We start from the raw sequence: 26,942 nt of genomic DNA, 5'->3' as shown, positions 1-26,942 counted from the left end.
GTTTTAAGCAAGACAAATCGACAGACGGGATGGAAAGTTATCAGTGTGGGTCACATCCCAACCTCTTTTTTTTATTTCTATTTTATATCTGATGGGTATATTTTGATGATCACTCTTATTAGAATACCACAGATCACATATTCATTCTAATCCTGTTGATTTGGTACAAAGTAATAAGTCAGTAATGTTTGTTTCTAAATGCAAAGCAAACTTAACATAAGGTTGATTTGTGTTTAAACTTTAAAGAGCTATTTATGTTTATATGATCTCAAAGCTGAACTCAAAATTTTACTGTCATAGCCCTCAAGGTCCTAATTTGTAGACTCGACAGAAACACTCAACACATAAAACTCTTGTAAATTCAGTGCAGGTGGAAATTCCAAATGTAATTAGGCTACTTCCGTTCCATTCAACTTTTATGAGATTAAATGTCTCAGAATTATGAATGACCTTTTCTCCTGTTCGATTATAACTGATTTATTTACGAAAAGACAAATAAAAGCATTTAACATACATGAAGTCCAAAATATCCTTTCATTCTTATAGTCCTTAGGTGAATTGAACAAAGTTAAGAACACAGTTGAGCATTTTTTGTTTACACTTCTATTAATATGTTGATTCAAAATATTTGTTTCTTTATTTGAACCATTTAGATAATATTTTTACATATTTAGTTTATTTTAATAATTATTACTCTATTACAGATTATAATCAATCGAACCATCGCAAAAATATTTAATCAATTATATAATATTCAAATCAAAAAGCCTACCATATAAGATTATAATTAATTGAACTTATATAAAATTGCGAATTTATTTAAATAAATATTTAATTTTAAACAACAAATAATGTAAACATTAAAAAGAAAAGAAAAAACGAAACTTTAAAAAGGGAGAACACATACACAAAATTCTTTCAAGAAAGAATTAAAATATTTGTCTATTTAAGTTTAAGATTTATGAAATATTAATCAAAATACAAAATATTATTTTTTGTAAAGATAACAAAAACAAATAATCAATTTTTGCACTTTGGTTAGAATTATTTAATAGAATTTTTGCATTGCATTTGCTTGTCATTTTTTTTGTTTATATGTGTAAATAACAACAAATACTATTATTAAATAATATAAGAACAGTAACAACATTTATCCTTCTCAGAACCCAAAACCCAAAATATTTAAAAACTAAATAATTTGCATTAATTTCAGTTATCCTTGCTTTTCCCCAAAATATAATATTTTTATACAATTTTTAAAATATAATTATTTATATCCTTTCTTCACAATAATCACTTTTTCTTAAAAAAAAACCTCACTTTTGAACCAGCTTTTTCCGTTTTTGTTTTGTTTTATTGTTGAAAATTTCAGATAGATTTACATGAACGTCGTTCACGGCGTGATATGTCACCGCAAGGTCGAAAAAGAGTGGCTGGTATGGTAACACGTGACTATCGAACAGTTTCTGGCATTGGACAAAGTTATCATAATCAGGTTTGGAACTTCGTTTAAAACAAAAATCAATAAATAAGTTAAACAAATTGCAATGCTGAAAAAGAAAGGCCAAAGTTTTCGTTTCAAAAATACTGTTCCCAATAAAACCAACCTAAGTTTTTGTTGTGTTTAAATACACATTATATAGTTAGACTCAGATTTTTTGGGGTGACTGGAAGCCATTGAATTTTTTACTTCAAAAAATTACATGCAGTGTTGGCCAAAACAAAAGCAACTTTGATTGCCGCGATTATTAAATAATTCAAAAACAAATTTAGGATTTTATTTGTTGTATATTTCTTTGTTTTAAATTTAAATAAACATTTAAAGTTTAGGAAAATAAAGTAAAATAAAATACTTTTTGTAATAGTTCATTATGGGGCTGGTAAAAACAAAAACAACTTTTAAAAAATATATTGTTAGTTTTTTATCACTTATAATAACTTCCAGGCATACTTACTTACTTACTAAGGACCTTAGGCGTGTTAATTCCGTTGATAACCCCTTAAGGGGTATAGGGCCTCTACTACCGAAGATGTGTTTCAACTCCTTCCAACTCTTGCCTAGTTACGCTGGTCCCGCCTCAAATGTCCTGCGCCATGTGCTTCTCGGTCGTCCAGCTCTTCTTCCTTCTTGTGTGAGCGGATTCCACTGAATTGCAACGCAGTCGTTACTTTTTCGAACCGTATGTCCAATCCATTGCCACTAACATCTTCGTATTATAGATTCTATAGGTTCCTGACCTATCCTTCTATGAAGAACTTCATTTGAAATACGGTTTGGCCAGAAGTTCCTTAGGATGTTACGAAGCCATTTATTTACGAAGGTTTGCAGCTTTCTTGTAATGGTTGAAGTAACTTTCCAAGTGCTGCACCCAAAGAAGCACATATTCGACATTTGTGCGAAACAGTCATAGCTTTATTCTTAAGCTGATGGAGTTATTCCTCCAATTTTTTGACAGCATACCGAACACCGCTTTTGCTTGGCCGATGCGGTAGATGATGTCTTGTTTTGTTCCGCCTTCGATGGAAACGATGCTTCCAAGGTATTGAAAGTTCTCTACTTTTTTCACCGGTTGCGAGAAAATATTTATTTGAGAGGATGGTCGGGTTCCGAGGCTGATCATTTTTGTTTTGCCGGAATTAATCTTCAGCCTCACAACTTCTGCTTCTTTATCAACTCTTGTTGTCATTTGATGGAGATCTATAATTCTATGAGAGAGTAAGCAAACATTGTCCGCGTAATCCAAGTGCTTTAAATAGGAATTCAAAGTCCATTGGATCCCTCCGCCACCTGACAGAGCTGAGCGCAGTACGTTGCTTATCACCAACAAAAACAATATTGGCGACAGAATACAGCCCTCTCTGACTCCGCTTCGGATTTCAAAATCATCTAATAATTTACCATCGTGCAGAACGTGACACTTGGATCCATCAAATGCTGCTTTAATAACAGCAATTAGTTTTTCTGGGATGCCTCTCCTCCACAAAGCTAACCAGATATACTCCCTGTTAACGCTATCAAAGGCCTTCTTGTAGTCGATGAACAGCAGGTGTAATGATGCTCGATATTCAACGCACAATAATGATCCGCAAGGTGTTGATATGATCAATACAGAAGGATTAAGCGCGGAATCCTGCTTGTTCGGCATCGATTGTGGCCTCAAGGTCTTTTTTGATGCCTTCCAGTATAACTTTTGCTACTTTTTTGGCAATTACTGTTTTCGCACTTTGTAAGATCTCCTTTTTTGGGAGCTTGACGATAATTCCCTTCTTCCACTCATGGGGGAAACTTTCGGTGTTTCAGGCGTCTTTTTTAAGCGGATGAAGCACTTCGCTTGATGACGTTGGCGCTGCTTGTAAAAGCTCTGCGGGGATTCCATCAATTACTACCGCTTTGTTGTTCTTATGTGCTTTAATTACGGCAACGATCTCATCTTTACTGGGATGGGCGGTGCGTATTCGGGGATCAGGTGCTTTAGAAGGACCGAGGAAAAGTGTTCTTTCCACCTTCTGACTTGCTCATCCACCGAACTGTCCAACCTGTTTGCAGCATCTTCTACTTCTTGCGCCAATGTGTGATGTAGTTACACTTGTCGCGTTACACTTTTCGATACGAGGACTCCAGCTCGTTTCTTTCTTCTCCTTGTGCAGCAGATATTCGAACCCTTAACTATTTGCGTTCGTTAATCATTGCCCAAGATTCTTCGGAGAGCTAAGTGTTGTTGCTTCCTTTTTTCCGACCGACTATTCTGTCAGCACCTGAAATGAAAATATATTTCACAGCATTGCAATCGTGTTCGATGTCTTCATGTACTCTGCTGCTGATTGTTCTCATTTCGTGTGACAGGTGTTATCTAAATTGTTCATGGGTCGTGGGATCCTTTAGTCTGGCGATGTTGAATTTTGAGGCTCATGTTGTTCCGTTGGATCTTCGAACTGTATCTGTACGCAATCTTAGGGTAGCTATCATTAAATGGGCATGGATACAATTAAATTGCTATTTAAGCTGTTTGGGATACATCCCTGGAAAACATCCCCACACCATAACATTACCTCCTCCGTGTTTCTTAGTAGCTTTGGTTATACTTGGATTAAGTGCCTCTTTGGCTGGTCTGCGAAGACGACGTGAACCATCGGAACCCTTGAAATTGAATTTGGATTCGTCGTATGTTCCTCCATTTCCTAACGGTCTAGTTAATGTGGTCATGGGCAGATTATTTTTGCTTGAAATGAAAAGCTTTTTTTACAGCTTTGAACAATTTTAGACCACGATCAACAGCTCGTCTCCGAATTGTTCTGGTGCTTAAGTTCAGTTCGTTAAGGTTCTTATTTCAATCGACTTTTTGGTATCTTTAGGATTTTTTAAATTATTAAATTTTGAATGACATAAAGATGGAGGCAGTTTTAGTCTCTAATGTTTTGGACAACACTGTATAAATCAAAATCTTTAAATCTACAACATTATTCTTGAAAAGCTCTAACACTGGAAGCATTTTCCATATTATCGAATAAGAAATTCGATTAAATCCTATACCCATATACAAAATATGGTATTTTATGACATTTGTTTTGTCAAGGTTTGACAGAAGTCGAGTTCATTCGTTAGATTCTGCCATACCTTTGGCAAAAACTATTCTACTTAAAGTCGTAAATACTTCGTAATGTATGTATTTATTTAATTAAAAGTCTGCGAAAATGGTAAAAGGATTGTATGTATAAATTAAAAGGCTTTAAAATTCATACGCTAGAAATAAGAGCACAAAACGTGTTATTAAGACTAAACAGCACTTTTAATTTCAATGCTGCCACTCTTTTCTTCCTCACAGTTCTTCGGGACCAAATTAAATATTATGCATTAAAAAAACACGAAAACTAAATTGTATCAAATCAAGAATGTATTAATTTTTCTTAACTTTCTCTATTCAGCAATGTATCTTGAATATTTTAAGCATTACTTTTTTTTTATTTCAGTGTATTGTTAATTATAAAATATGTGAATTATTATTTCTTGCCTGATTTGTATTGATTGCTCTTGTAGTTATACAATAAAATACATTTTTAATTCAAATTTTAAAATACAAAAAATCACTTTCAAAATATTGCTTTTGTTTACGATTATTTTTAAATTGTACGTATATATATACAATTACTTGTATGTATATACGTACAACATACATATCACTGTTCCAAGAAATAAAAATAATTCTTTTATTTCTTAAGATAATAATAATTCTTTTAAACTAGATTATTATAAATCTTAAAACTAGTTTGATAAATTTAATTTTGTTCTTAAAATACAGCAACAACAACCTCCAGCGGCCTTATCCGCACAATATTCTCGTCGTAATGGTGGTGGTGGCATGAGCCTTGGTCAACGAAGTCATTCGGCAGCACCAAGTGATAATTATCATAGTAGTTATTACCGCAGCAACAGTCCGCGCCGTGGGTCATTATCACCACCAGACGATCGTTACATTGATTATCCAGTTCTTCCAATTCATTCGTCATCGTATAATACTACGTCATCATCGTCACAACAACGTTTCCAATCGCGTTCAGCAACTGCCACACCCACAGGATCGCCCAAAAAGAGACAGCTGCCACAGGTGAGGTTTTCAGTTCACTTTTCAGATGTTTAAAATAATTTTTCAAAATAACTTTCCTTACTTTATATGCGTACAAAAACAAAAACAGTACCCAGTAACCAGTAACCAGTAACCATGTAACCATCGGGTTTTGAAGGACTTTACAATTTTTTTTAAATAATTGTTATTCCAAAAACCTTAGTATTGGCTTTGAGAACAATGAAAACATTTATGAACAAAACTCGCGTTTGCAGCGGTTGCTTAGTTGGAGCCAATTTTCGATGACTTCGCCATATACTCCGGCCGAAGGGTCCAATATTTCCCGGCTCTGAGCTCGTACAACGTCGTGGGCTTGTTGGCATAAGCCGATGACTTAATGTAGCTCTAAAGAAAATAATCAAAAAGCGGCTGAGGTGTTGAAACCACACGTCGTTAAAGTCCATGCCTTCCAGTTTTGTATAAAATTTATCGATAATCGAGGCGCTGTAATCATTGTAACGTGACGATTCTCATTCTTGACGAACAAATATTTGCCCGATAACACCGCTGGAATGCAAATCGCACTTAACAATTATTCTTTATAGATAAAATTGTGATTCATGAAGCAAATGCATATTTTCATATTTGTAAGCGATTCTAAATTATTTTGTTCGTTCTCTTTGATTCTCATTAGATGGTGTCACCAATACTAAAGATATAAAATCCAAACCAAGGACGCATGGAACTGCTCACACCATCCGCTACTGAAAATAATTAGACTTATAATGTTAGAATCAGATATAATATTTTAAAAATATATACTTTAAAACTTAACTAAATACCTAAGGAAAGCCCTCCTGTGCTTGCAAATTCTTATCAATGTCATAGCTCGTTTCTCCAAAGTGTAATTGTAATGAAATCTAAACAACGCTGTTGGTTTTTTACAGCACCATGTAAAGGGGGATTTTCTGTTTTGCAATTTCGTAGTAAACCTTTCGATTTAGGTAGCTGATGATGGAACATTGCGTTAAATTTGTAAACAAATAAAGCTGCTCGCAATCTAGATGTGCTGTCAGGTATTTCTGAAGTGTTAAGGCTACTTCTGTTGTTTATTATTTTCGAGAAAAGATCATAAAATGGTTGCGCTCTAATAAATTTTCTTCAAAATTCGGATTTGGCTTCTTTTGTCTTGTAGTTGGTGTTGCTATGTACTAGTATTGATGTCATTTATTCAATTAAGTATTTAATGTCGTGTTTAACGTCTTTGTACTAGTTTTTTGTCACATTCGGTACTTTCAGATCTTCTTCCAATGTGTTTAATTCATAAATTTTCCTGGAGTAATCTCGGAATGTCTGCTCGAATTCCTCCGAGGTTTCAACGAAGACGATGACTTTTAACCTTTGTTTGTAAAACTTTTGGATCTGAGCTACATTGGCTCTGTCTTTGTGGTTTGCGATACTTTAAGTATTTGTTTGTATTTATGAGACTATTAAGTCCAATTTTTACTTTATTCCTTTCTACATAGACTTTACTCGGTGTATCATTTTTCACGTAAGGAGTACTTTTCTTTTTTATAGAAGCTATTTTTTCATGGTTTGATTAAATCCCAGCTTGATTGGAGCCTTTCTTGTTTGTAACTAATCGCTTTAACTCACCCATAAAGCAAAATGAAAGATGGCTAAAAACATAACATAACAACATTTTGACCTTTCTTTAAAACAAAATCAAGCGGATTGCTTTGCAAATTATTCGTATCATGCGTTTTTCTTATTTTCATAATTTTGAATTTCCATGATGCAGCTTTGATTTGATCAAAATATTTTAAACCAAGTTTGATAGTGAAGTTTGCCATTTTACAATAAACGTTTAGATGATAAATTTTCTTAAGACCCTGGTCTAATTTTATTTAAGGATTGCAATGTAAGGCTTAATAGATCCTTCGGTTATTAACACATTCTATCCAAAATGTGTTTAACATTAATTTAACCTGAACTTATTTCTATTTCAATTCATCAATTGATAAATAATTGACATGATAAGCTAAGTCAACCTTAAGAAAATCACAAGTTTTTTTTCCATTCACAAGGTATTTCTGAATTAAATATTTGATTGAGACTTATTTCATCTACTGAGTTAGGGGTTGTTTCATATTTCGAAGATCTGTTATTTTAATAGCAGTACCCATGGCATGAGCATTGGACTGTCATGCCAAAGGTCTTGGTCTCGATCCCTGCCTATGTCATCTAAAGTTTTTTTCACGGGTCCTGCCTCTTGCGAGGAATTGACAAATTCTATTGGCAGTTAAAGTAAAATTTAACCAGTTTCATATAAGTTTTATTAAAGTGAATTTTTATTTTGTTCCTTTCAGGTACCACAAACATCTCGCAACGCAATGTTGCGTGATCGCCTAGGCCAAGAGTTCGACGAACGTTTGCCTGGTGGTCGTTTTGGCCGTCATAGATCACGTCAACCACACCATCAGGCAACATACCGGAGCACCGGTATGGGCGGATGGGAGCGCCACTACACTGGCCTCTCAGATAGTGATCTACACTCGATGGAATCGAGAATACGTCCACGGCATTCCCTGTCGCCTGATAAAGATTTTATGGGAGAGTTTGGTGATTCCGATATGGAGTCAGTAGTAAGCGTTACCTCAAGTGCTTTTTCTACTCAATCAGAACGTCCACGAGGTTCACGTGGATTGAGGTAAGCAGTTCACATTGAATCAAAAAAAGCACAAACAATTTATACACTTTTCTTCTCAAATCAATTTGTTTGTATTTATTGAATCGAAAATAAAAACAAATCTATATTTCTATTGTATATGGCACCACCCCATCCCCTATTAAATTCAAATGATAAAATACAAAAACTAAATTAAAAAACAAAAACAAAAATTGAAACAGAAGTCTACCGCGTAATTGGCGTTCGCCGCATGGTAACTTTGAACGTTTTCGTGCACACACTATTGCAGTTGATGATTCTGAATTTTTGACACCAATATCATCTCTGCCCAAAACATTACCACTACCACCACAACAACAGCAACAACAACAGCTACCTCCACCACCACCATCATCACAATATCAAGAATCGCCAAATACAACAAATGTCTCTGCCGCGTTAGCTAAAGCTAAAAGTCTGCTACCGCCAAAAACCAACAACACCGCCACTCCGTTCGATATGAACGATCTCAACGACAGTGCATGTGGCACTGGAAGTGTCAACGCCACCCACATGTCATACCATAATATCCCAAATTATTTCCTTCAGATTCCCCAGTGTTCAATGCATATTCCCGAATTCATATCGAACACAGACTTTTGCCAAATCCCTCAGCGGGTATTCCGCAGCGGTAGTGCCTTAGGCTATCATCAGATAACACCAATAACTTTTCCCTCATTCGAAAATTTTAAGAAAATCACCACACCTGTGGTGGATTTTTTTCGCAACGCAAATCATTTATCACCTTCAGTGCCATTTTTTCCATTTCTCAATTATGCCAACGCTCCCAATACCACTTCCAACGGTGGCCTAATGCATTGTGGCCAGTGTCAGCCTGTCTGTGAAGCTCCACAGCCCATGATGTTTGACCCTGCTGGTAATGGTATTGTTGAAGGCATGCCATGTCCCCATATGACATTTCCAGATATGCCATTCATAGATAATGTATGTCGTCCATCCCTTTCCATGTTTCATCCATCTTCAGAGCCATCACTGCCAACTTTAGATCCGGCCATGTGCGGCGAATGCGCTGATCAGCACTTCGGCGGTGGGCTTACGCATCTGTCAACGTTTCACAACAACCATCAACAGCTCTCGTTAGATGAGTCACATATTCCAAAACAATCACTTATGCAACTGCGACGTCAACTGAGTGACGAAGCCCTTGTTACTAGCGTCCCTGTGTCTGCAAAAACTCAACCTCCATCGATTCTTAAGAAGCCTCGACCTCTAGACCGTCGAAAATGCTTTAGTGAGTCGCACTCAAGATCACTGGACTACGATGATCTGCGTACGAAAAATTGGTCTCGTCGCTATGTTCGATATGAAGATGAAGTATACCCGCCGCCAAGTCGACCGCTAAGAGAACTGCCCCGTAAGTTTAATTCTGAGACGAATATACGACAGTCCTATATGGGAGCATCCGTTGATATAAATAACCCGTTAAGTCACTCACACTTTCTTGTCACCGACGATAAGATTGTAACGATTGTGTACGATTCCGATGTTGGATGGACGCGGAAAGGCGTCGCTCCATCAAACTATGTCCGAAAGAGATGCAATGAGCGTAACAATCGCAATCATATGTCTCTTAAGTTGACGCGAACAAGTCAACAAAAGCTCGATGGACCTACTCCATCGTATCTTAAGCGACGTAGAATATTGCCAGCTCCACCAAATGCACCGAATGCTCACAATTTTTCGCCTATAGATTATACCGAAGACGCTGAAATGAAAAACGCACAGGGAAACGCTTTGAACGATGTGGATGTCGATCACCGAAGTGCGAGAACGCATTCGTCAGCGCCAGACTCCGAAGCTGAGTACACTAAAAGGTCAACGCAAGACGTTGACGATAAGGAAAGGTCTCGACCAGATGGTGGTATGTCAGATCAACCATCATCATCGAGACTTTCCGCTCGTGACTCGGAGTACAATCGGTCGTCAGATAAAAGGCTCTCAAATTCCCGTAAAAGTAGTAAACATCCTCAAGATCCACATCGTAATCGTAGAAGTCCGCCACCGCCACAGATTGGCGGTGATCGCAGTAATCTAGTCAGCATAAACGATCAGCCAGAGTACTTTGAATACTATGACGATGATTACTGCGAGGAACAAGATAACCGTTCTGCTCGCAGAAGTAGATACAATAATAGCAGGGAGGGTAGCAATAGTCCTGGGGGTCGTAGTGGCGGTGGCGGAGATCGTAGTAGTCATAGAAGTAGAAATAGTTCTAGTATTAATCGTGATTCTAATTGTAGTGGTAGTAATGCTAACAATGCTTCTTCTTCCTCTTTTGCAACAAAAACCAACTCCTCCCATCATGGTGTCGCTCTGCTATCCACCTCACCTAAACGTGCCTCATTGAAACATTCTACCCGTTCACCAACCACAACACCACCACCACCACCAACTTTTGATCCATCTTCTATGAACGGTGATCCCCTTGATCCATCTGCTGATGCCACTGCCAGTGAGTATGATGTACGAGAACGAGATCGTGTGGCCAAAGTTCCATCGAATGATGGTACTAATGGTCGTGGAGGTGTAGGAGGTGGTGGCGGCGGCAGCAGTAGAAGCGATGGATCTCGCCGTGGCGGACATACAGACGGTGGTGGACCTGGTGACAGTAGTAGTAGTAGTCGTAGTAAAGAGCGACAACTGCAGGAGGATCGGATCGATCGTATCGAATCGGGAAGCGATCGGGGTGATGATTTAAACAATTCATTTAGCAGAAGTTTATCAAATGCCGACGGAACGCCTGAAGACAAGATCGGTATGATAGCTGATCATAGCAGCATTAAAAGCTTCATATTTCTTTTGTCAGATATTATAACTTTAAAATTTTCCTTCAGATGGCAGTCTATCTGACACCGCAGTTGGTCTGCAGACCGCTGACTCTCAGCGACGAAAAACCACTGAACAACAACGATCACCGAAAAGCGATGCTGGTGGCCGAAGCAGCGGTCGTGGTGAAGAACGATTTGGTTCGGGCATGGGAAAGAAGAGCAATTCCACATCACAGCTGTCAGCGACGGGTGAGTACAACGTTTGGTTTTGTTTTGTAATCAAGTTTGACAGTTAATGTTGAAATTTTAAATAATTTATTTTAACACAATCATTTGAGGTTGAGTGTGCGAAAGTGCTTACAATTTGAAATAAACTCAAAAATATAATAATTTTCAAACACGCAACCTCATTTATGTTTTTGTCAGAGACATTGGGTGGTTTGATTCATTTAAAATAAAGCCTTGATGTTTGGTTCTTTTGTTTTTTAGTTTTGGTGTTGAAATTTTGATTTATACTTTTCTTTTTATTATTTTTTCGAATCGCCTTTACAATAAATTTATAAAAAATAAATTTTCATTTATCGTATCGCATTAATATTTAGTTATTAATTTAAAAAATAAAAAATAATATATAATAACAAAATCAAAACAAAAAATACAAAGGTCGTAAAAGACGTATGGGCTTTGGAAAAAAGGGTAAGAACTCATTTACGGTGCACAGAAGTGAAGAAGTTCTGCCGGGTGAGATTCGGGGCACACTATCTCGGGGTTCATCAGCATCCGATGATGGTGGCGAAGGATTCACCGAAGGGGACAGGTTCGCAATTTTGTTTTTGCCCCCTGTTTTTATTTTTATTTAATTTTGTTTCTTCTTTAATTTTTAAGGGTGTGATAAACATTGTTGGTAAAAAATTATGTAAAGCAATCTAGATGTAAGTTTGTATCTATAAAAAAGAAGGAAAGAAATTCACGAAAAGCGAAATATAATTTATATTTTTGACAGGAAGTTAAATTTGTTCTAGTATGATTTAAAAAGCTGGTAAATTTATATATTTTCCAAAGTTGTATCGATCCTTAAAAAAAACACAAACAACTATCTTGTTTTTTCACAAACACCAACATTTTCAATTTGGTGAAATTATTTGCATTTTGTTTGTAAATAAATTATGCAATAGTTTTAATTCAAACATCAATCAACTTTTCTTTTAGTTGACATTGAGATATTTTTGATGAAGCCTTCTGCATCACACTTTCGCATTGTTTTAGTTCTTTTGACCGAATGGTCTCTTTAAACAATTTTTACTTTTCATAAGTTAACTGAAAAAAGAGGGTTTATTTATTATGGTTGTTTCGCTGTTGCTCCCTTATGATAATAATTCAACTAACACTCAAAGCAGCCAATAATAAAACATTGAAAATGGAGTAAAAGGGATGTAGCATATAGGATTTGGAATACTCAAGAAGTCTAAACGATATTACCGTATTACTGTAGGGCTTTAATTTGAAAACTTTTAATTGTCTTCAATGTTTTAACGAGATACTAAAATATAAATAAAACTTTAAAATTAACTCTTACCTAAGGATATATAAATATTAGCGGTTGTTAGTTTAGAAAACTAGCCATTAATCAAAATTGAACTGTTCAAAACATGTTAAAAAAATATATGAAGGCATGATCGTACCTATCTCGAAATAAAGCTTTCTAAGCTAACATTTTTAGGGAAAATTTACATTGTTTAAAACCAAAATAATTCTCTACCGGAACAAGCCGCAAAATAGTATATGAAATTATAAAAATGTCAATTCTTAAAAAAAATCCAAAGTCAATACGTAGTTTTAGGCTTATTTGCAAGAAACTAAGTGCAGCCTCAGTAAAAGTTTTGAATTAAATATTTTTATGTAATTTAAACTTATAAGGAAAACTCAGGCATAAAAATAAATATTCAAAAACTTTTCACTGAGGTACGCAACGCATACAGATCATTTTTTGAAAATTACATTAGTGTATATTTAATTATAAATAAATAACTCGCATTAGTGTTAACGTTTTTACGCATTTTCATGAATACCAGCATTTAAAATAATATAAACAAGCTTTCTATGAAGCTTCAATTGACTTATCATGAGTACAAGTGTTTTTCTTTAGCTTAGTAATTATAACTAACACTTTGGCATCAAAAAACATACCTTCATAATATCAATAATAATTGTTAAATGTTAAGCTTGTTTTAGTTTGTTCTTCTTTCATAAACTTTTATTGTTAAATAACATTTTAATTTTGTTAAAAAAATATCTATAATAATTACAATTACTAACTTTTATTGTTTTTCGAGTTTCAACACAATAGCATGGGTTTTGAGATTTAAATAATATCTTATAAAGTATTTATAACAACAAATCCTTTAAACAATTCTTTTTTATAAATATATAAACTAGTGATCAATAATATTTTAAAAAATAAAACAAAACTTGCAACAACGGTCGCTAATAAAAAAAATGTATGGGTTGCCGATCTGCATACCAACCGAAGTAAAACCTATAGCTATGAAAACTTAACACGATAGACTTCAAAAAGAAAATTCTCCAACCTGCAAATAAAATTTAATCAAAGTGCATGTGCAGTCTGGGTGTGGATTGTTTAAGGGTGATTGCATTTGCTGACGACGTTGCTTAATCAGTTTCAGGGAAGAATCTTAATTACTTTAAGAAAAACTCTAACAATACACTCTAAAGCTTATATAATGGGACTTAGTTCTTTCTCCAGAGAAAATAAGATCCATAATATTAACCCAACTCTAGTAAAAGGTTGCTTATTAAACATTTCAGGTAAATCTCAGTATCTTTGTCTCATTTTAGACTAAAAACTGAAATTCGTTTAGCCAAATCAAAGATATTGTCTAATCAACTGAGCTGTTCATTGAATGGACTTAAACTGTGGATGAACCTGCGTAACGTTGGTATTGGTAAGACAAGCAATATTCGTGATAACGATATTGATGTTAACTTACTTAATCAATCATTTATCTCAATCCACGTTTTCATTCTGTGGATGCTGCTGATGTTGTTGAAAGTCTGCTTTCTGTGCAGTCAAGTGCTGTTGGTCTGGACACTATTAACCCTTAATTTTTCAAAATGATTATGCCAATTTAGCTGACATTCATTTCATATGCATTTAATACTATTATGATGTCTGAAGTTTTTAAGGACCTTTTGAAGAGAGCAACAATTACTCTAATTCCTAAAAATACTAAAAGGACTGAATATAGACCCTATTTGTCTAAAGTCTTTGAGAGAATTTTGCATATGAAAATCAACGCTTATCTCACAGCAAACTCTTTGCTCACTCCAAAACAATCTAGCATCCAGAAAAGGCACAGCTGGACAACACCTTCATGTTCTTCGAGCTCTTAGACAAAACATATGAGCAGTGTCTTAGCTACGATATTAAAATTGTCATATCGATATTAATGCCAAGCTAGGAAGGAAAGACATTTTTGGTTGAATAATCGGGAAAAACACTTCCGAAAACCGATTCAGGCTCATAGATTTTGCTGTGGGCGAAACGTCATGGTAGCCAGTACGCGTTTTCTACACCTCAATATTCACAAAGGAACTTGGAGTTCTCCAGATCAATCGACCATCAACCAGATTGGCCATATTGCGTTCGACGCCAGAAACGCTTACATCATCATGAATGTCCGAACTTTCCGATGAGCTAACATCGATTTGGAACACTACCTCGTTGTAGCCAAGGTAGCACTTCGGGTTTCCAAACCAAACAGGTAGATGCTGGGAGAAGGAACAACGCCGAACGGGGACAATCGCAAGAGATCGCCAAATCCTTTTCCGACCGAGTTACAAGTAACCTATCTCGAAGTTCTCTGCCACCAACACAATGTATCGAAAACCAGTGGCAACATTGTCAAGGTGCTATCAGAAAAGCCGCCTCTGATGTGCTGGGTTTCAAACAGCCACCAACAAGGAACCCCTGGTTTGATGAGGAATGTCGGCAAGCAAATGCAGCCAAGCGGAGATGCATTAAAGAATGAGAGCTGCTCGTGAGCTCTATGAGCAGAAGAGGCGAGAGGAACGCCCACTTTTCAGAAGGAAAAAGAGAGGGCATGAGAAGCGTGAGGTCGAAGATGTTGAGAGGTTTAAAAGTAGGAATGAAGTTCGAAAGTTTTATGAACAGGTGAAGCGAAATTCACAGATACATAAACCTAGAACCGAAGGATGCAAAGACGAAAGTGGAATTATCATAGTGGAACCGAAGTCAGTGCTGAGGATATGGAAGGACCACTTCTGCAGACTGTGTAACGGTGACGACAAACTGAATTCCGCTGTCAGGCAGGATGAACCAATTAACATAGACGACGAAAGCCAACATTTTCGTCCTCGCGACTTTGACTAAGTAAAGATTGCCATATCTAAGCTGAAGTCTCATAAAGCTGCGGATGGCTTGAATGCCAAGCTCCTTAAAGCAGCTGGACATAAGTTGGTTAGGAGCATGCACCAACTTATCTGTAAGATATCGTCGGAAGAAAGCATGCCCGATGAATGGAACCTCAGTATTGTTTGCCCGATCCAGCAAAAATGAGACCCTGCACCAACTATAGAGGAATCAGTTTACTTAACATCGCCTATAAAATCTTCTCTGCCATAATATGTGAACGTCTAAAACCGATCGTCAACAACCTGATAGTTCCTTATCAGTGTGCTTTAAGACCAGGAAATAATCACATTACGGCAGATCCCGGAAATAAAAACCCACACACACCATCTTTTCATCGATTTCAAGGAAGGCCATATATGACAGCATCTACAGGGACGAGCTGTATAGCGACAAACTTGTCCGTTTGTGCAGGATGACCATTCAGAATTCAAGTTGCTCCATAAAGGTTGAAAAGAACTTAAAAGAACCTTTCCATGTCAAAAAATGTTTTACACAAGGTGCTTGAAAGATTAGTGCGGAGCTCACACATCAACACTAGAGGCACTATCTTTCAAAAGTTTATCCAATAACTGGCATATGCTGATGACATTGACATAATGGGAAGAACTGAGCGTGATGGGGCTTTTGTGAGCATTGAGGCAGAGGCGGCAAAAATGGGTTCAATGGTTAATGAGGGCAAAACAAAGTACATGGTGTCGTCAACAAACGAACAACGACGTCTTGGTAAAAACGTCACCATCGACAGACGTAACTTTGAGATAGTCAAGGACTTCGTCTACCTAGGCTCCGCTGTAAACGCAGAAAACAACACCAGCGCCGGGATCAAACGCAGAATTACTCTTGCTAACCGCTGTTCCCTTTGGCTAAGAAAGCAATTGAGTTGTAAAGTCCGCTCTCGAGGGACCAAAGTGTTGCTATATAAGACCCTTATCATCCCCGTCCTGCTATACGGTGCAGAAGCATGGACTATGACAAAAGTGGATGAAATCACCTTTTGCTGGTTCGAGAAAAAAGTTCTTCGTGTGATCTACGGTCCCGTATGCATCGAAGGGGAGTGGAGCAGAAGATGGATCTACGAGCTATACGGGCTGTACAGCCACGTAGACTTAGCCAGATGGGTAAAGCCCAACGACTTAGATGGCTGGGTCACGTAGAGCGCATGGAAACCAATGTTCCGGCATTGAAAGTTTTCGAATCTACACCCACAGCACAGCGCAGTAAAGAAAGATCGCGGGTCAGTTGGCACACACAAGTGCAAAGTGACGATTCCGTGGCGTTTATTAAACTTGTCCAACCATCTTGCTCTGCTTCAAATTATTCGTGCCCCATGGCATTGGTGAACTTCTTGGAGTTTTGTCTCATCAATGGTCCAAAGATAGGAAGATTCCTACCACGAGCGACGCCCGGTTATCCATTTCAGCATTGCTTCATCAATATCCTCAAAAAGACACTTTCGAAGCATTTTGCGTTTAGTGCTTAGTTCCTCGTCTTCTACATTTCTTAAAATCGCTGCTTTGTTTTTAAAAATTGTTATAAGCTACTGGAAGGAATTCTAAATTGCTTAGCAATATCAGTTTTTTTTGTCAATCCTTCTTCAACATTATTATCTAGTTATCAACAACTTTTTCCCAAGAGAAATGCTACTTCGAGATATTTTCAATTAAAATCACCGAAGCTTACATTTAAAATCTTGAGGAAATCAACTTATAAGGTTTTTTTTCTCTGCATGCTGTTATGAGGAAACGAAAACGGATTTTCAGCAAACAAAATTCGTTATAAGGAGATTGAAACACCGCAAAAAAGTAACCAAAAAGATTTGTTCTCAAAATCAATTCCTAATAGAGAGATCTTCGTTATGTAAAAGTTCGTTGTAGAGAAGTTTGACTGTAATAGGAAATAAGCCGTTCAAATTGATGACTGTCCAGTTTCTTACCTATTTCGTCCGGTATTCCCCAAGAGTCGATATTGGGTCCTCTACTATCCTGTATATTGTCAATGAGCTTTGAAGTTTGATCAAATACTATTCCTGAAATCTGTATGCCGTCGACTTTCAACTTTACTCAAGTTGTACTCTTGGACTCATTGAGCATATCAATAAAGACCTTGTCAAAAATACTCGCTTGCAAGACTTTGTTTAAAGGAAGACATTTTTGAACTTATGGGATTTAGAATTATTATGAATAGAATCAATTCTGTGAAAGTCATCCGAGTATAAAGGAAGGAAAATTCTCTCGGAACTTAAATGAAAAAGTAACCAAAATCGCATGAAGCTTCTCTAATCTATCACTATCATCATTATTCAAGAATCGGCCTCTCAAATGAAATATATATAACCTCAAAGTATTTGATAAAACGAAGTGTTACATTATCACATTAAATAATACAGATACAATTCATGTAATACAGATCAGTAAATGTTAGTTTCGGATTTAAATTGATCATTTTCTGACCTCGGAGAAAAGTTTAATAATTTACAAAATTACGACGAATTTTTGTTTACACCTGTCAATTTTATTATACAATGATTTCTGCAACACCATTCCCAAATTCTTTATAGATATTTTTGCAATATCACACAATCGGATAGGGAGTTACCGTTAGAACAATATTTACAGCCCGTTAGCATCAGTTTTATAGTTGTAAAAAAACAAAAGAGAGATTATTAATAAACAACACAAAGAGCAATGTCCCTAGTTGACTTCCTTGAGGTACACCAGAATATACTCTAAACTTCACAGAAAAATCATTCTTGAAATGTTCTCAATAATAATTAAACATCTAAAAGGTATGAAGATGAAATAAAGTTTTCGTTTAGTCCAATTCTTTTTAGCGTTTTCAAAGATGTACTTCATGACTTAGTTTGCCAAATGCCTTACTGAAAGCAGTAAATATACAATTAATTTTTTGCTTTTTCTCAAAAGCATCGACGCAAAATGTTGTGAACTCTAGAAGTTTGGTAACGTCGATTTTTTCGATTTGCACTTAAAAAGAGAATTAATTCAAAGAATAAATGTCAGATATTAGGGATTCAAGTTTTGGAATAACGGACAGTTTGGATATAATTAGTGACCTTAATCGTAAGGCCTTTTTTATGAATCGGTCTAAGGTAATCATATTTACATTGAGAGGAAGATTTGAAATGAAATATACAAGACAAGTTATTTACATACAAGGAAGACATAGCTCTTTGTTTGCCTAAAGTCAAGCCTATGTTCAAGCGGATCCGGTTTGCACGAACCCATCTTGGCATTGGAGACTCTACTCTATCAGACAACCTCATATATATACTAAACAAACAAATAGCTGGAAGCACTGCTTTTCGCCGCTAAACTACATCACAGTGGACCGCTTCCGTGATATCAACATCTGATATCCGTTTTTTTTGCAGAAAGTCGGTCCGCCATTAAATATCTGGAACCTGCTGCAAAAAAATAATATAACAGTCCAAAAATGTCTGGTTAACATTTAACTTTGCTCGGTGCTAGACTTTCCAAAAATGGTTCATATCCATTTTACCACTCTTGTCTACTGCTGGCATACCAAGCGCTACATGTAAGCCTTTACTAAAACAAGATGATATAAAGAGAATCACTTAAAGTGGATGAACATCCCCACCACTTAGGTTCAGAAGAAAATCTGGTAGAACAACAGTCCGTTGACAAATAAGGCCTATTGACTTACAACTCTCAACCAATCCTGTGTGCGAGTAATGTTGCATGAAAGAGATCTACAGTTTTAAGCTGAATCCAAGCGGATAAATTGAGAAAGCACTTTTCACGACCAGAATTAGTTTCGGATTATTTTTCAATTCCTCGAAAGAGGCAGTACCCGTGAAAAAACTTTAGATGGCAAGACCTCTGGCATGACAGTTTAACGCACTTACCATCATGCCACTGATACTACACATCTGGCCTACCCTAGATTTAAATCGCTCGCAGTGCAAAAACTTACCTTGCTCTCCTTTACCTCCTATCGTACCACATAAATCGTAATTGCTTAAGATTTGTCCGCATTGAGAACGGGCCTCCTAATTAACCAGTATCAGATTGCCACTAAGGCATAAAGCTGAAAAGTTAAAATTCGTATTAAGTAAAAACATTCTAGCAGATCCTGGAACTCCCTTAGACGAATCTTGTTTCAAGGTTTCAAATTAATTATAATTTGTATAGGTTTTTCTTCAAACGCAAACATCAAAAAAAGTTTATTACAGCTTCATCCAAGTTGACCCCCCAATCACAAAATGGAAAAGAAAAGATCCAAACAATGAATCTTTGATTACCTCTTATACATTTTTAGGGATGAGTTTTTGTTTCTGGAGTGAGGTGTCCCTGAGATAAAGGCTGTAATGGAATGCGTTCACACCGACCAACAAAATTATTCCGCACGGTTCATCCTTGGCTTAGCTTATCCTAAAAAAAAAAAATAAATTGGGTGGCGCGACAGTCCGTTGAGAACCAAGGCCTAGTGACTTACATCTCTCAACCATTCCTGTGTGCGAGTAATGTTGTCAGGAATGGAGGGGACCTACAGTTTATATGCCGACTCCGAACGGCTAATTTTGAGAAAGCACTTTTTCATGACAATAGTTACTCTTGGAGAATTTGTCAATTCCTCGCAAGAGGCAGTACCCGTGAAAAGACTTTAGATGGCATAGGCAGGGATCGAACCCAAGACCTCTAGCATGACAGTCCAACGCACTAACCATCATGCCACGGGTACCACCTTAGCTTATCCTAAGACCGCTAATAACGTAAAAAATAAGTTTTTTTTTCAGAAAATATAAAATAATATAATTCAAACCTTTTTATATGAAAACCATGCACACAAAGACTTAGCGACATAAATGGTTTGTGTATTTGATTAGTTCCTTCAAATACACAAACCATTTCCTTTGATTATTATAGTCCTTTTAATTCATATTTTTCATTGCAATAAAAAGTTAAGTTTTTCAACAAATCATGAATACAAATTCCCTGAGTTAAACTCAGATATGTCAAACAATGTTGCATACCAATTTCTGCCTGAAAAACAACTGTAAGAAAATGTCTACACGGACCGTTTAACAATTTGAGAAAGCAAACTGTTACGTTCATATTTATTCTACAAGAACTTTCATTGGTCACTTTGCTTCGTTTGTTATGATTTCAAATCTATTTAGAAAATTAGTGTTCGTAACGTCACTTCCAAACTTTTGTTAGCTCGAGTACCATGTACTTGAGAACGTAAACAACTTTACAGCACAGAACTCGTATATATGCAAAAGAACTGAAAGACTCTGACATATCACAAATCCTAGCTGGCCCTTAATATTTCCATGCTATAATTTGTTTAACCTTTCAATAAAAGTTGTTGGTTTTAAGCCTGAAACTCATTACATATGTGCTTGTGTTCTCCAGGGTTTAATTTTGTCTCCAACTGTCGTCTTCATTTTCATAAACGAACTATTGTCTGTCACTACTTATCCTATATACAGCATTTCAGCGGTAACATGCGCTTCGAGGAATGCTCATACTCTCTACCTCAATTTCGGAAGCACCTCCTTCCTCTCGAAGATACCAAGAGATCCTTCAACCAACTGGGAGAGGGTCCACTCTTCTGCATCATACAGCAAGACTGAGATGAATAAAGTTTGGTACAGTTTGCTGATGTCATTTGCAGAATTAACAGCAGTGTCCAGATAAACAAATTCGTTTACCACTCTAGCTATCTGTCTCTAGTTTCGCACTTCAAGTTGGTTAAGGTCTTCACCTACCTGCGTGCGCCAACTGAGTCGCGGATTTCCACTTCTGCGCTGTCCCTTTTTATTGGATTGATTTACATTCACTCTACATGACCTAGCCATTTAAGCCGTTGGACTTAAACTCTGTTAGTTTCGGTGTCCAGCTCCACTGACATCTCGCTTTGAACTTCCAATAATGTCAATATCATCTGCGTATCGAAGTGATTGGATGGACCTTTGCAAGATTGTGCCTCTAGTGTTAACAGTTTAGTTTTGCACAATTCTTTCGAGAACGATATTGAAGAAGTCACATCGACTTTTCAAAAACCTTTTGTTGACATCAAATGCATCGGTAAGATCTTTTCCGACCTTGAGAGAGCAGCGTGCATTCTCCATCGTCATTTTGCACAAACAGATAAGTTTGAAAGGGATGCCAAAACTTGACGTTGCTCTGTAGAGCTCTTCCCTATGGATGCTGTCATACGCGGCTTAAATATCGATAAAGAGATGGTGGGTATCGATTTGAAAGTCCTGGGCTTTTCCAAGATCTGTTGTAGTGTGAATATTTGGTCGATAGTGGACTTTCCAGGCCTAAAGCCACACTAAGGACCGATAAGGTTATTGACGAACGGCTTCAGACGTTTACATAAAACGGCAGAGAGGATCTTAAAAGAAAAGTTAAGAAGAATGATGCCTCTGTAGTTGGCGCAATTTATATGCTTCCCTTTTTATGCATCAGGCAAAGTATGCGAAGATTTCACTCATCGGGCATGCTTTCTTCCGGCCGTATTTTGTAGATGAGTTGGTGCATGCTCTCTACCAAGTCATCGCCTGCTGCTTTGAATTGTTCGGCAGCGGTGCCGTAAGCTCCAGCAGAATTGTTGATCTGCGTCACATAGGTTTAGTGGTTCTATCTCCCTTACAGTGGTATTCGCTGCTTCATCACCGTTATATAATTTGAAGAAGTGGTCTTTCCATATTCTGTACATACACTGCGGTTCTGTGCGATAGTGAACAGTTGTTTGAATTTAAATGTCGCGTCGTCTGTCAGCTAAAATTTCATATTTAGGAGTGAAACCATTTTTAACTTACATTCATTTAAAGAAATTAACTTCAGCATACACTTGATAAAATACTATAAAGCATTCGCGACTTGTATCGCCATATTCTATGGTTTGATAAATCTTCTGCCAATTTAAGATTTCATTTGTTGGGATTACAATTGTTAAAATTAATGTACATATCAGTAGATTGTCATCAAAAATCATTTAAAAAAACATCAATAGCACTCGTTAGTTAAATCGGGTTTGTCAATCTCACTACTAAAGATAAAATTGGAGGTTGTACTCTGGAATTGTAGAGCTTTCGATTGTGACATGTTTTATTGGGCTACGTCTGTTATCCAAAGTTTTGCTTACAAACCCGCAATGCGTGTGTCTAGAGAATGCGGCCACCTACACGTCAGTCATGTATATATTCAAACTCAGGAAGTTGAGGGCTTATAATGCAACCAATCTGAAGTGGTTTCCCAACATTCCAAAAAATAAACTTTCGGCGACTTCTGTCGGTAAATTGCGGTAACGTGTACAGCTCTCATGTACATATTTGCAATCAGGAAGTAAAGGGTTTTCGTATGAGACCATTTTCAAAAGTCTAAAAACAAAAAACACGCATTTGGCGACCTCTGCAGGACAAGTACGTTGAACTTTTTAAAAATTTAAGTTATAAGATGGGCAGATTATAAGGTAAGACCTCGTTTCCAGATTATTATTTAACGATTCACAAGCTCCGAAATTTTCGGAAAAGAACGTAACAAGGCATAAAAAGAAAAAGTAGTTACAAGAATAAAAAAGATACTTAACTTCCGTCTTCATTTGAAGACCAACAGTTTTATATCGCAATTCTATTAAATTTAATTGAAAATAATGATAATAGTGAATTGCAGAACTCCAATTTATATTTTGAACAGATTTTAAATTCATTTCGAGTGCAAGTGAATTGTAAATTGTAGAATGATTTTAAATTAATCATGGTTGCCCTGCTCTCTGGCACCATCGTGAAACAAACACCTGTGAAATAAAAGGCTTATTGAAAAAATGGGAGAAAAGGTTAAGGTCTCTGTGATTTGATGTAAAAATAATTCTCATATAATTTTAATTAATTCATTAAATTAAAATTTCATAATCAAAAATGCAAAAGTTGTTGAAAAATGTTCGCATTTTCAAAATTAAATGAAACAGTTTGTAGCTCTTACAAAAGTGTTACCGGTTCTATTCAAACAAAAAGACGACAAAGCGATATTTCAATTGAATTCAGTAGTGCGACAAAATTAGTACTAATTAAGACTTAAAATAATATTTACCGCCATTGCGTGAATGCAGACATGGAGGACATAGGATCGCAAGGTTTCCGAGGTGGTAAAGTATGAATTGAAATCCATGACAAGGGAGAAAGTCACAATCCGAAAATCAAAATCCCAAAAATTGAAAATCATGAAAATCCAGAACTTACAAAAAAGCAAAACTCTGGAACACCCAAAATCCTGAAAATCCAAAATGACGAAAAAATAGAAATTACACAATCCCGAAAATGAACCTGTGCACGTTTGACAAGAAAAACAAGAGTTTTCTGAAAATACGTATCTAACTTATAACGTGTACTCTGATAATGGTAATATTCTAAACAATTTGTTTGAAACGCCGACGTATAGGTCTGTCATCATTTCTTGTTAAGATCATAGAAGGATGGATCTTAACACCTTAGATAAAGTAATACTTTTGTCAACCTACACAAAATTATCCTGTTTTCAAGGCAATACAAAAATACATATGTTAACCCTCCCTATAATAAAGGAATCTAAAGTTCTCAGACGAGGCTGGGTTTCTGGTCTTATTTAAGACAAAAACCTAAATTGCAAATGCAATATACAAGAAAGAGGCAAGAAAACTAAAGTACTTTTCTTTTCTTATGCAAAAAAGCTATTGGTATTAAATGGGGCTTTCAACCCCAAATCATGTATTAGTTAACACATTGGTAATCAGAGCGATTTTACTTACTGTAAACATGACAAACAAAAAAAAGTCCAACGTTCAGCGTGTCTATGTATAAGCGGATAGCTTCGCACGACCTCATCTGCGGCACTGGATGACCTCGTCTACCAAAAACCTCTTGATATATCTAGAAAAAAAATAGATAGAAGCTCTGCTATTCACCTCAAAGCATTGTTGCAGTGGATTAACAACAACATTGGCCACTTCGTAATTCTTAAGTATTTAGTATCAATTCCAAAGCAAACAGATTACACCATCACCCAACTGCAATTCGACAGAAACTTCAAGATTTCTATACCTTCAAGACTTCGAGATCTGTCTTTTTTTATAATAAGCACACACTCAAGGGGTTTAAAAGGAGATTTCGATGGACATTGGTTTTGAATTCCTGAATATTGCATTAACTAAGACAGTAGGGTAAGGGATTCCTCATTCGCGTAGTACGGCTAAAGAACGAATCTCTGTATTTGACAGTATGGCCGAAGTTGGGCTCGAGGGTATAATGATGAGCATTCCTAGAAGCGCGAGTATTGCGGTTGAACTGTTAAGGGAAGGCATGCACCTGCCTTTTCACTAGAGCATAGGCCGTTAAAATAACGGTAAAAAGGGTCAGACCAGAGACCTTACGGCGATGTTCAAGCGAAGTAAATGAACTTATGATGATATTATCATCTATCAATTTAAAAGCTCTACGCTCAATACTGTCCAAAAGGTTTAAGTAAGTTGCAGGAGCACCAGCCTAGATTTTCAAGTTTTACTCAAGCTTTGGACTGATAATATCGAGGTGTTCAGTCTCCTTGATGCAAGTGACATCCATGGATAATGGCAATGGAGGTATATCTCGCTTTAACGATACAAGACAGCACTGTGTTTTCGAAGCACTAAATTCCACGCAGTTTCTTATTCCCCATTGTACAATGCTGTTTAGGTCGGCATTTAATGAGTTTATCATATTTTGTCGTTGCAGTTCCACATCCAACAATGAGGGATGTGAGTCTGAAAACGAATATGAAAAGCTAAGAGTACTATCGTCAGCGAAACAATGCATTGGAAAGAGTGTTGGAGATAGAACAGAGCCCTGGGGCACACCAGCATTGATTTTATGGTTTTCTGACTAGAATCCATTCAATACTACTTGTATTGAACGATCCGAAAGGTAAATACTAATCCAATGAAGCAGGGATTCATGAAAATCGAAAGCACGCAATTTCCAAAAGAGAGCGTGATGCCAAACCCTATCAAATGCTTTTGAAATATCAAGTGCAATAATCTTACTTTCTCCAAAACGATGTAAGGATTTGGTCCACTGTTCTGTGAGATGATCCAGAGATCACCAGTGGACCTATTGCTTCGAAAGCTGTACTGACGGTCATTAAGAAGATTTTGATATTCAAGATATTTATTCAGCTGATATTTAATCAGTATGACCTTGGAGAGAAGGGATGTAAGTGCAATCGATCGGTAATTAGAGGTTGAGAAAGATTCGCCTTTTTTGGGGATGGGCTGGACAAATGCAGTTTTACAAGACCTGAGGAGTAGGACAGATGAAAAAGCTTCCACAGTGGTTTTGCCAGCGTTGAACAACACCTCTTCAGAACAATATGGGCGATACTATCCGGAACAGCGGATTTATTGGTGTTTCGATCTCTAAGGACTATTGTCACAGTACGAGTGCGAAAAAAGATTAGTCCCATAGAATCACTAACTCGCTCAACTACAGATGGAGTCATTCACTCACAGGCAACGTAGAATTGGCGGCGAACTGCCTAGCAAAGAGATTAGCTTTCTGGGAGGATAGGGCATTACTGGAAAAGGAGTCAATCCACTTTCACACAAATGGATCAAAACCAAATGAAGGAGTTGGTGGAGGTGTGAACGACTGAAATTAAGTCTCTAAGTTCTTCAGCTCCTCTGTACTGTAAATGCTCTAGCTTAAAAACACAAGAATTACTTAAAGGCATAATCAGTCCTTCAGGTTTCTTAACGAACTCAAACTGGTTTCATTGAAAAAGCATTTTTAACCAAGCTAGTTTTGCGGAACACTAGAAGCTTTTTCGACAAGTTTGATAACATTTTTTATAAATATCCCATAGGAATTGAAAATTTTGACATTTCTCGATGTTTCGAGGTCCCTAAATAAAGAGAAATAAAAGATTTTTAGAAAGATGTCTGTGCGTTCGTATGTACGTCCATCTGTTCGCGACGTTTTTTCATCGTCCATAGCTCAAGAACCAGAAGAGATATCGACTTCAAATAAATTTTGTTATAATAAAGCAGAAAGATGCAGGAAGGGCTCTTAACAAAATTGCGTGTGTGATTTTTTTATCATAGCAGTTTAAAAATGTTGGTTAATCCTAAATATCTAATGAACCAAAAACGCTAGAGATTTAAATTAAATTTTATATAATATATTGTAACGTGATACAAAACAAAAATATTTTTTGAAAATAATCCATTTTATGATTTTTTTTATAAATCAAAAAAACTGAAGAAAAAAATTGACACTTTGAAAATTTTACTAATAAAAATGATTTTATCTAAAAAAATTGTGCAACGAAAAATAACGTTTTTAATATCTGGTTAGATTTTGAGAAAAATCGAATTCACAGTTTTGTTACAAAAAATAAAAACTTAAAAGAAAA

At 36.4% G+C, this 26,942-nt stretch overlaps 1 protein-coding gene across 6 annotated transcripts in view; it reads left to right on the top strand.

The window, feature by feature from the left end:
- Positions 1–26,942, top strand: part of LOC129954149 (regulating synaptic membrane exocytosis protein 1) — a 202,662-nt gene that overhangs the window by 145,950 nt on the left and 29,770 nt on the right. For 2 of the 6 annotated variants that reach the window (XR_008782643.1, XM_056067867.1), the window contains exons 14-19: positions 1,373–1,495; positions 5,298–5,603; positions 7,931–8,271; positions 10,764–11,065; positions 11,145–11,327; positions 11,742–11,895. Coding sequence is in view for 1 of the 6 variants with exons in the window: in XM_056067867.1 (XP_055923842.1) it covers positions 1,373–1,495; positions 5,298–5,603; positions 7,931–8,271; positions 10,764–11,065; positions 11,145–11,327; positions 11,742–11,895 (1,409 nt within the window). In the remaining 5 variants the exon portion in view is untranslated. The remainder of the gene's footprint in view (positions 1–1,372; positions 1,496–5,297; positions 5,604–7,930; positions 8,272–10,763; positions 11,066–11,144; positions 11,328–11,741; positions 11,896–26,942) is intronic. The other 4 variants (XR_008782645.1, XR_008782644.1, XR_008782647.1 and 1 more) reach the window with 2 other exon arrangements.

This window comes from Eupeodes corollae, chromosome 1 (assembly GCF_945859685.1).
Source record: "Eupeodes corollae chromosome 1, idEupCoro1.1, whole genome shotgun sequence".
NCBI classification, from domain to species: domain Eukaryota; kingdom Metazoa; phylum Arthropoda; class Insecta; order Diptera; family Syrphidae; genus Eupeodes; species Eupeodes corollae.
The sequence above is the reverse complement of the archived record's forward strand: the minus strand, read 5'-3'. Positions and strand labels throughout refer to the sequence as shown.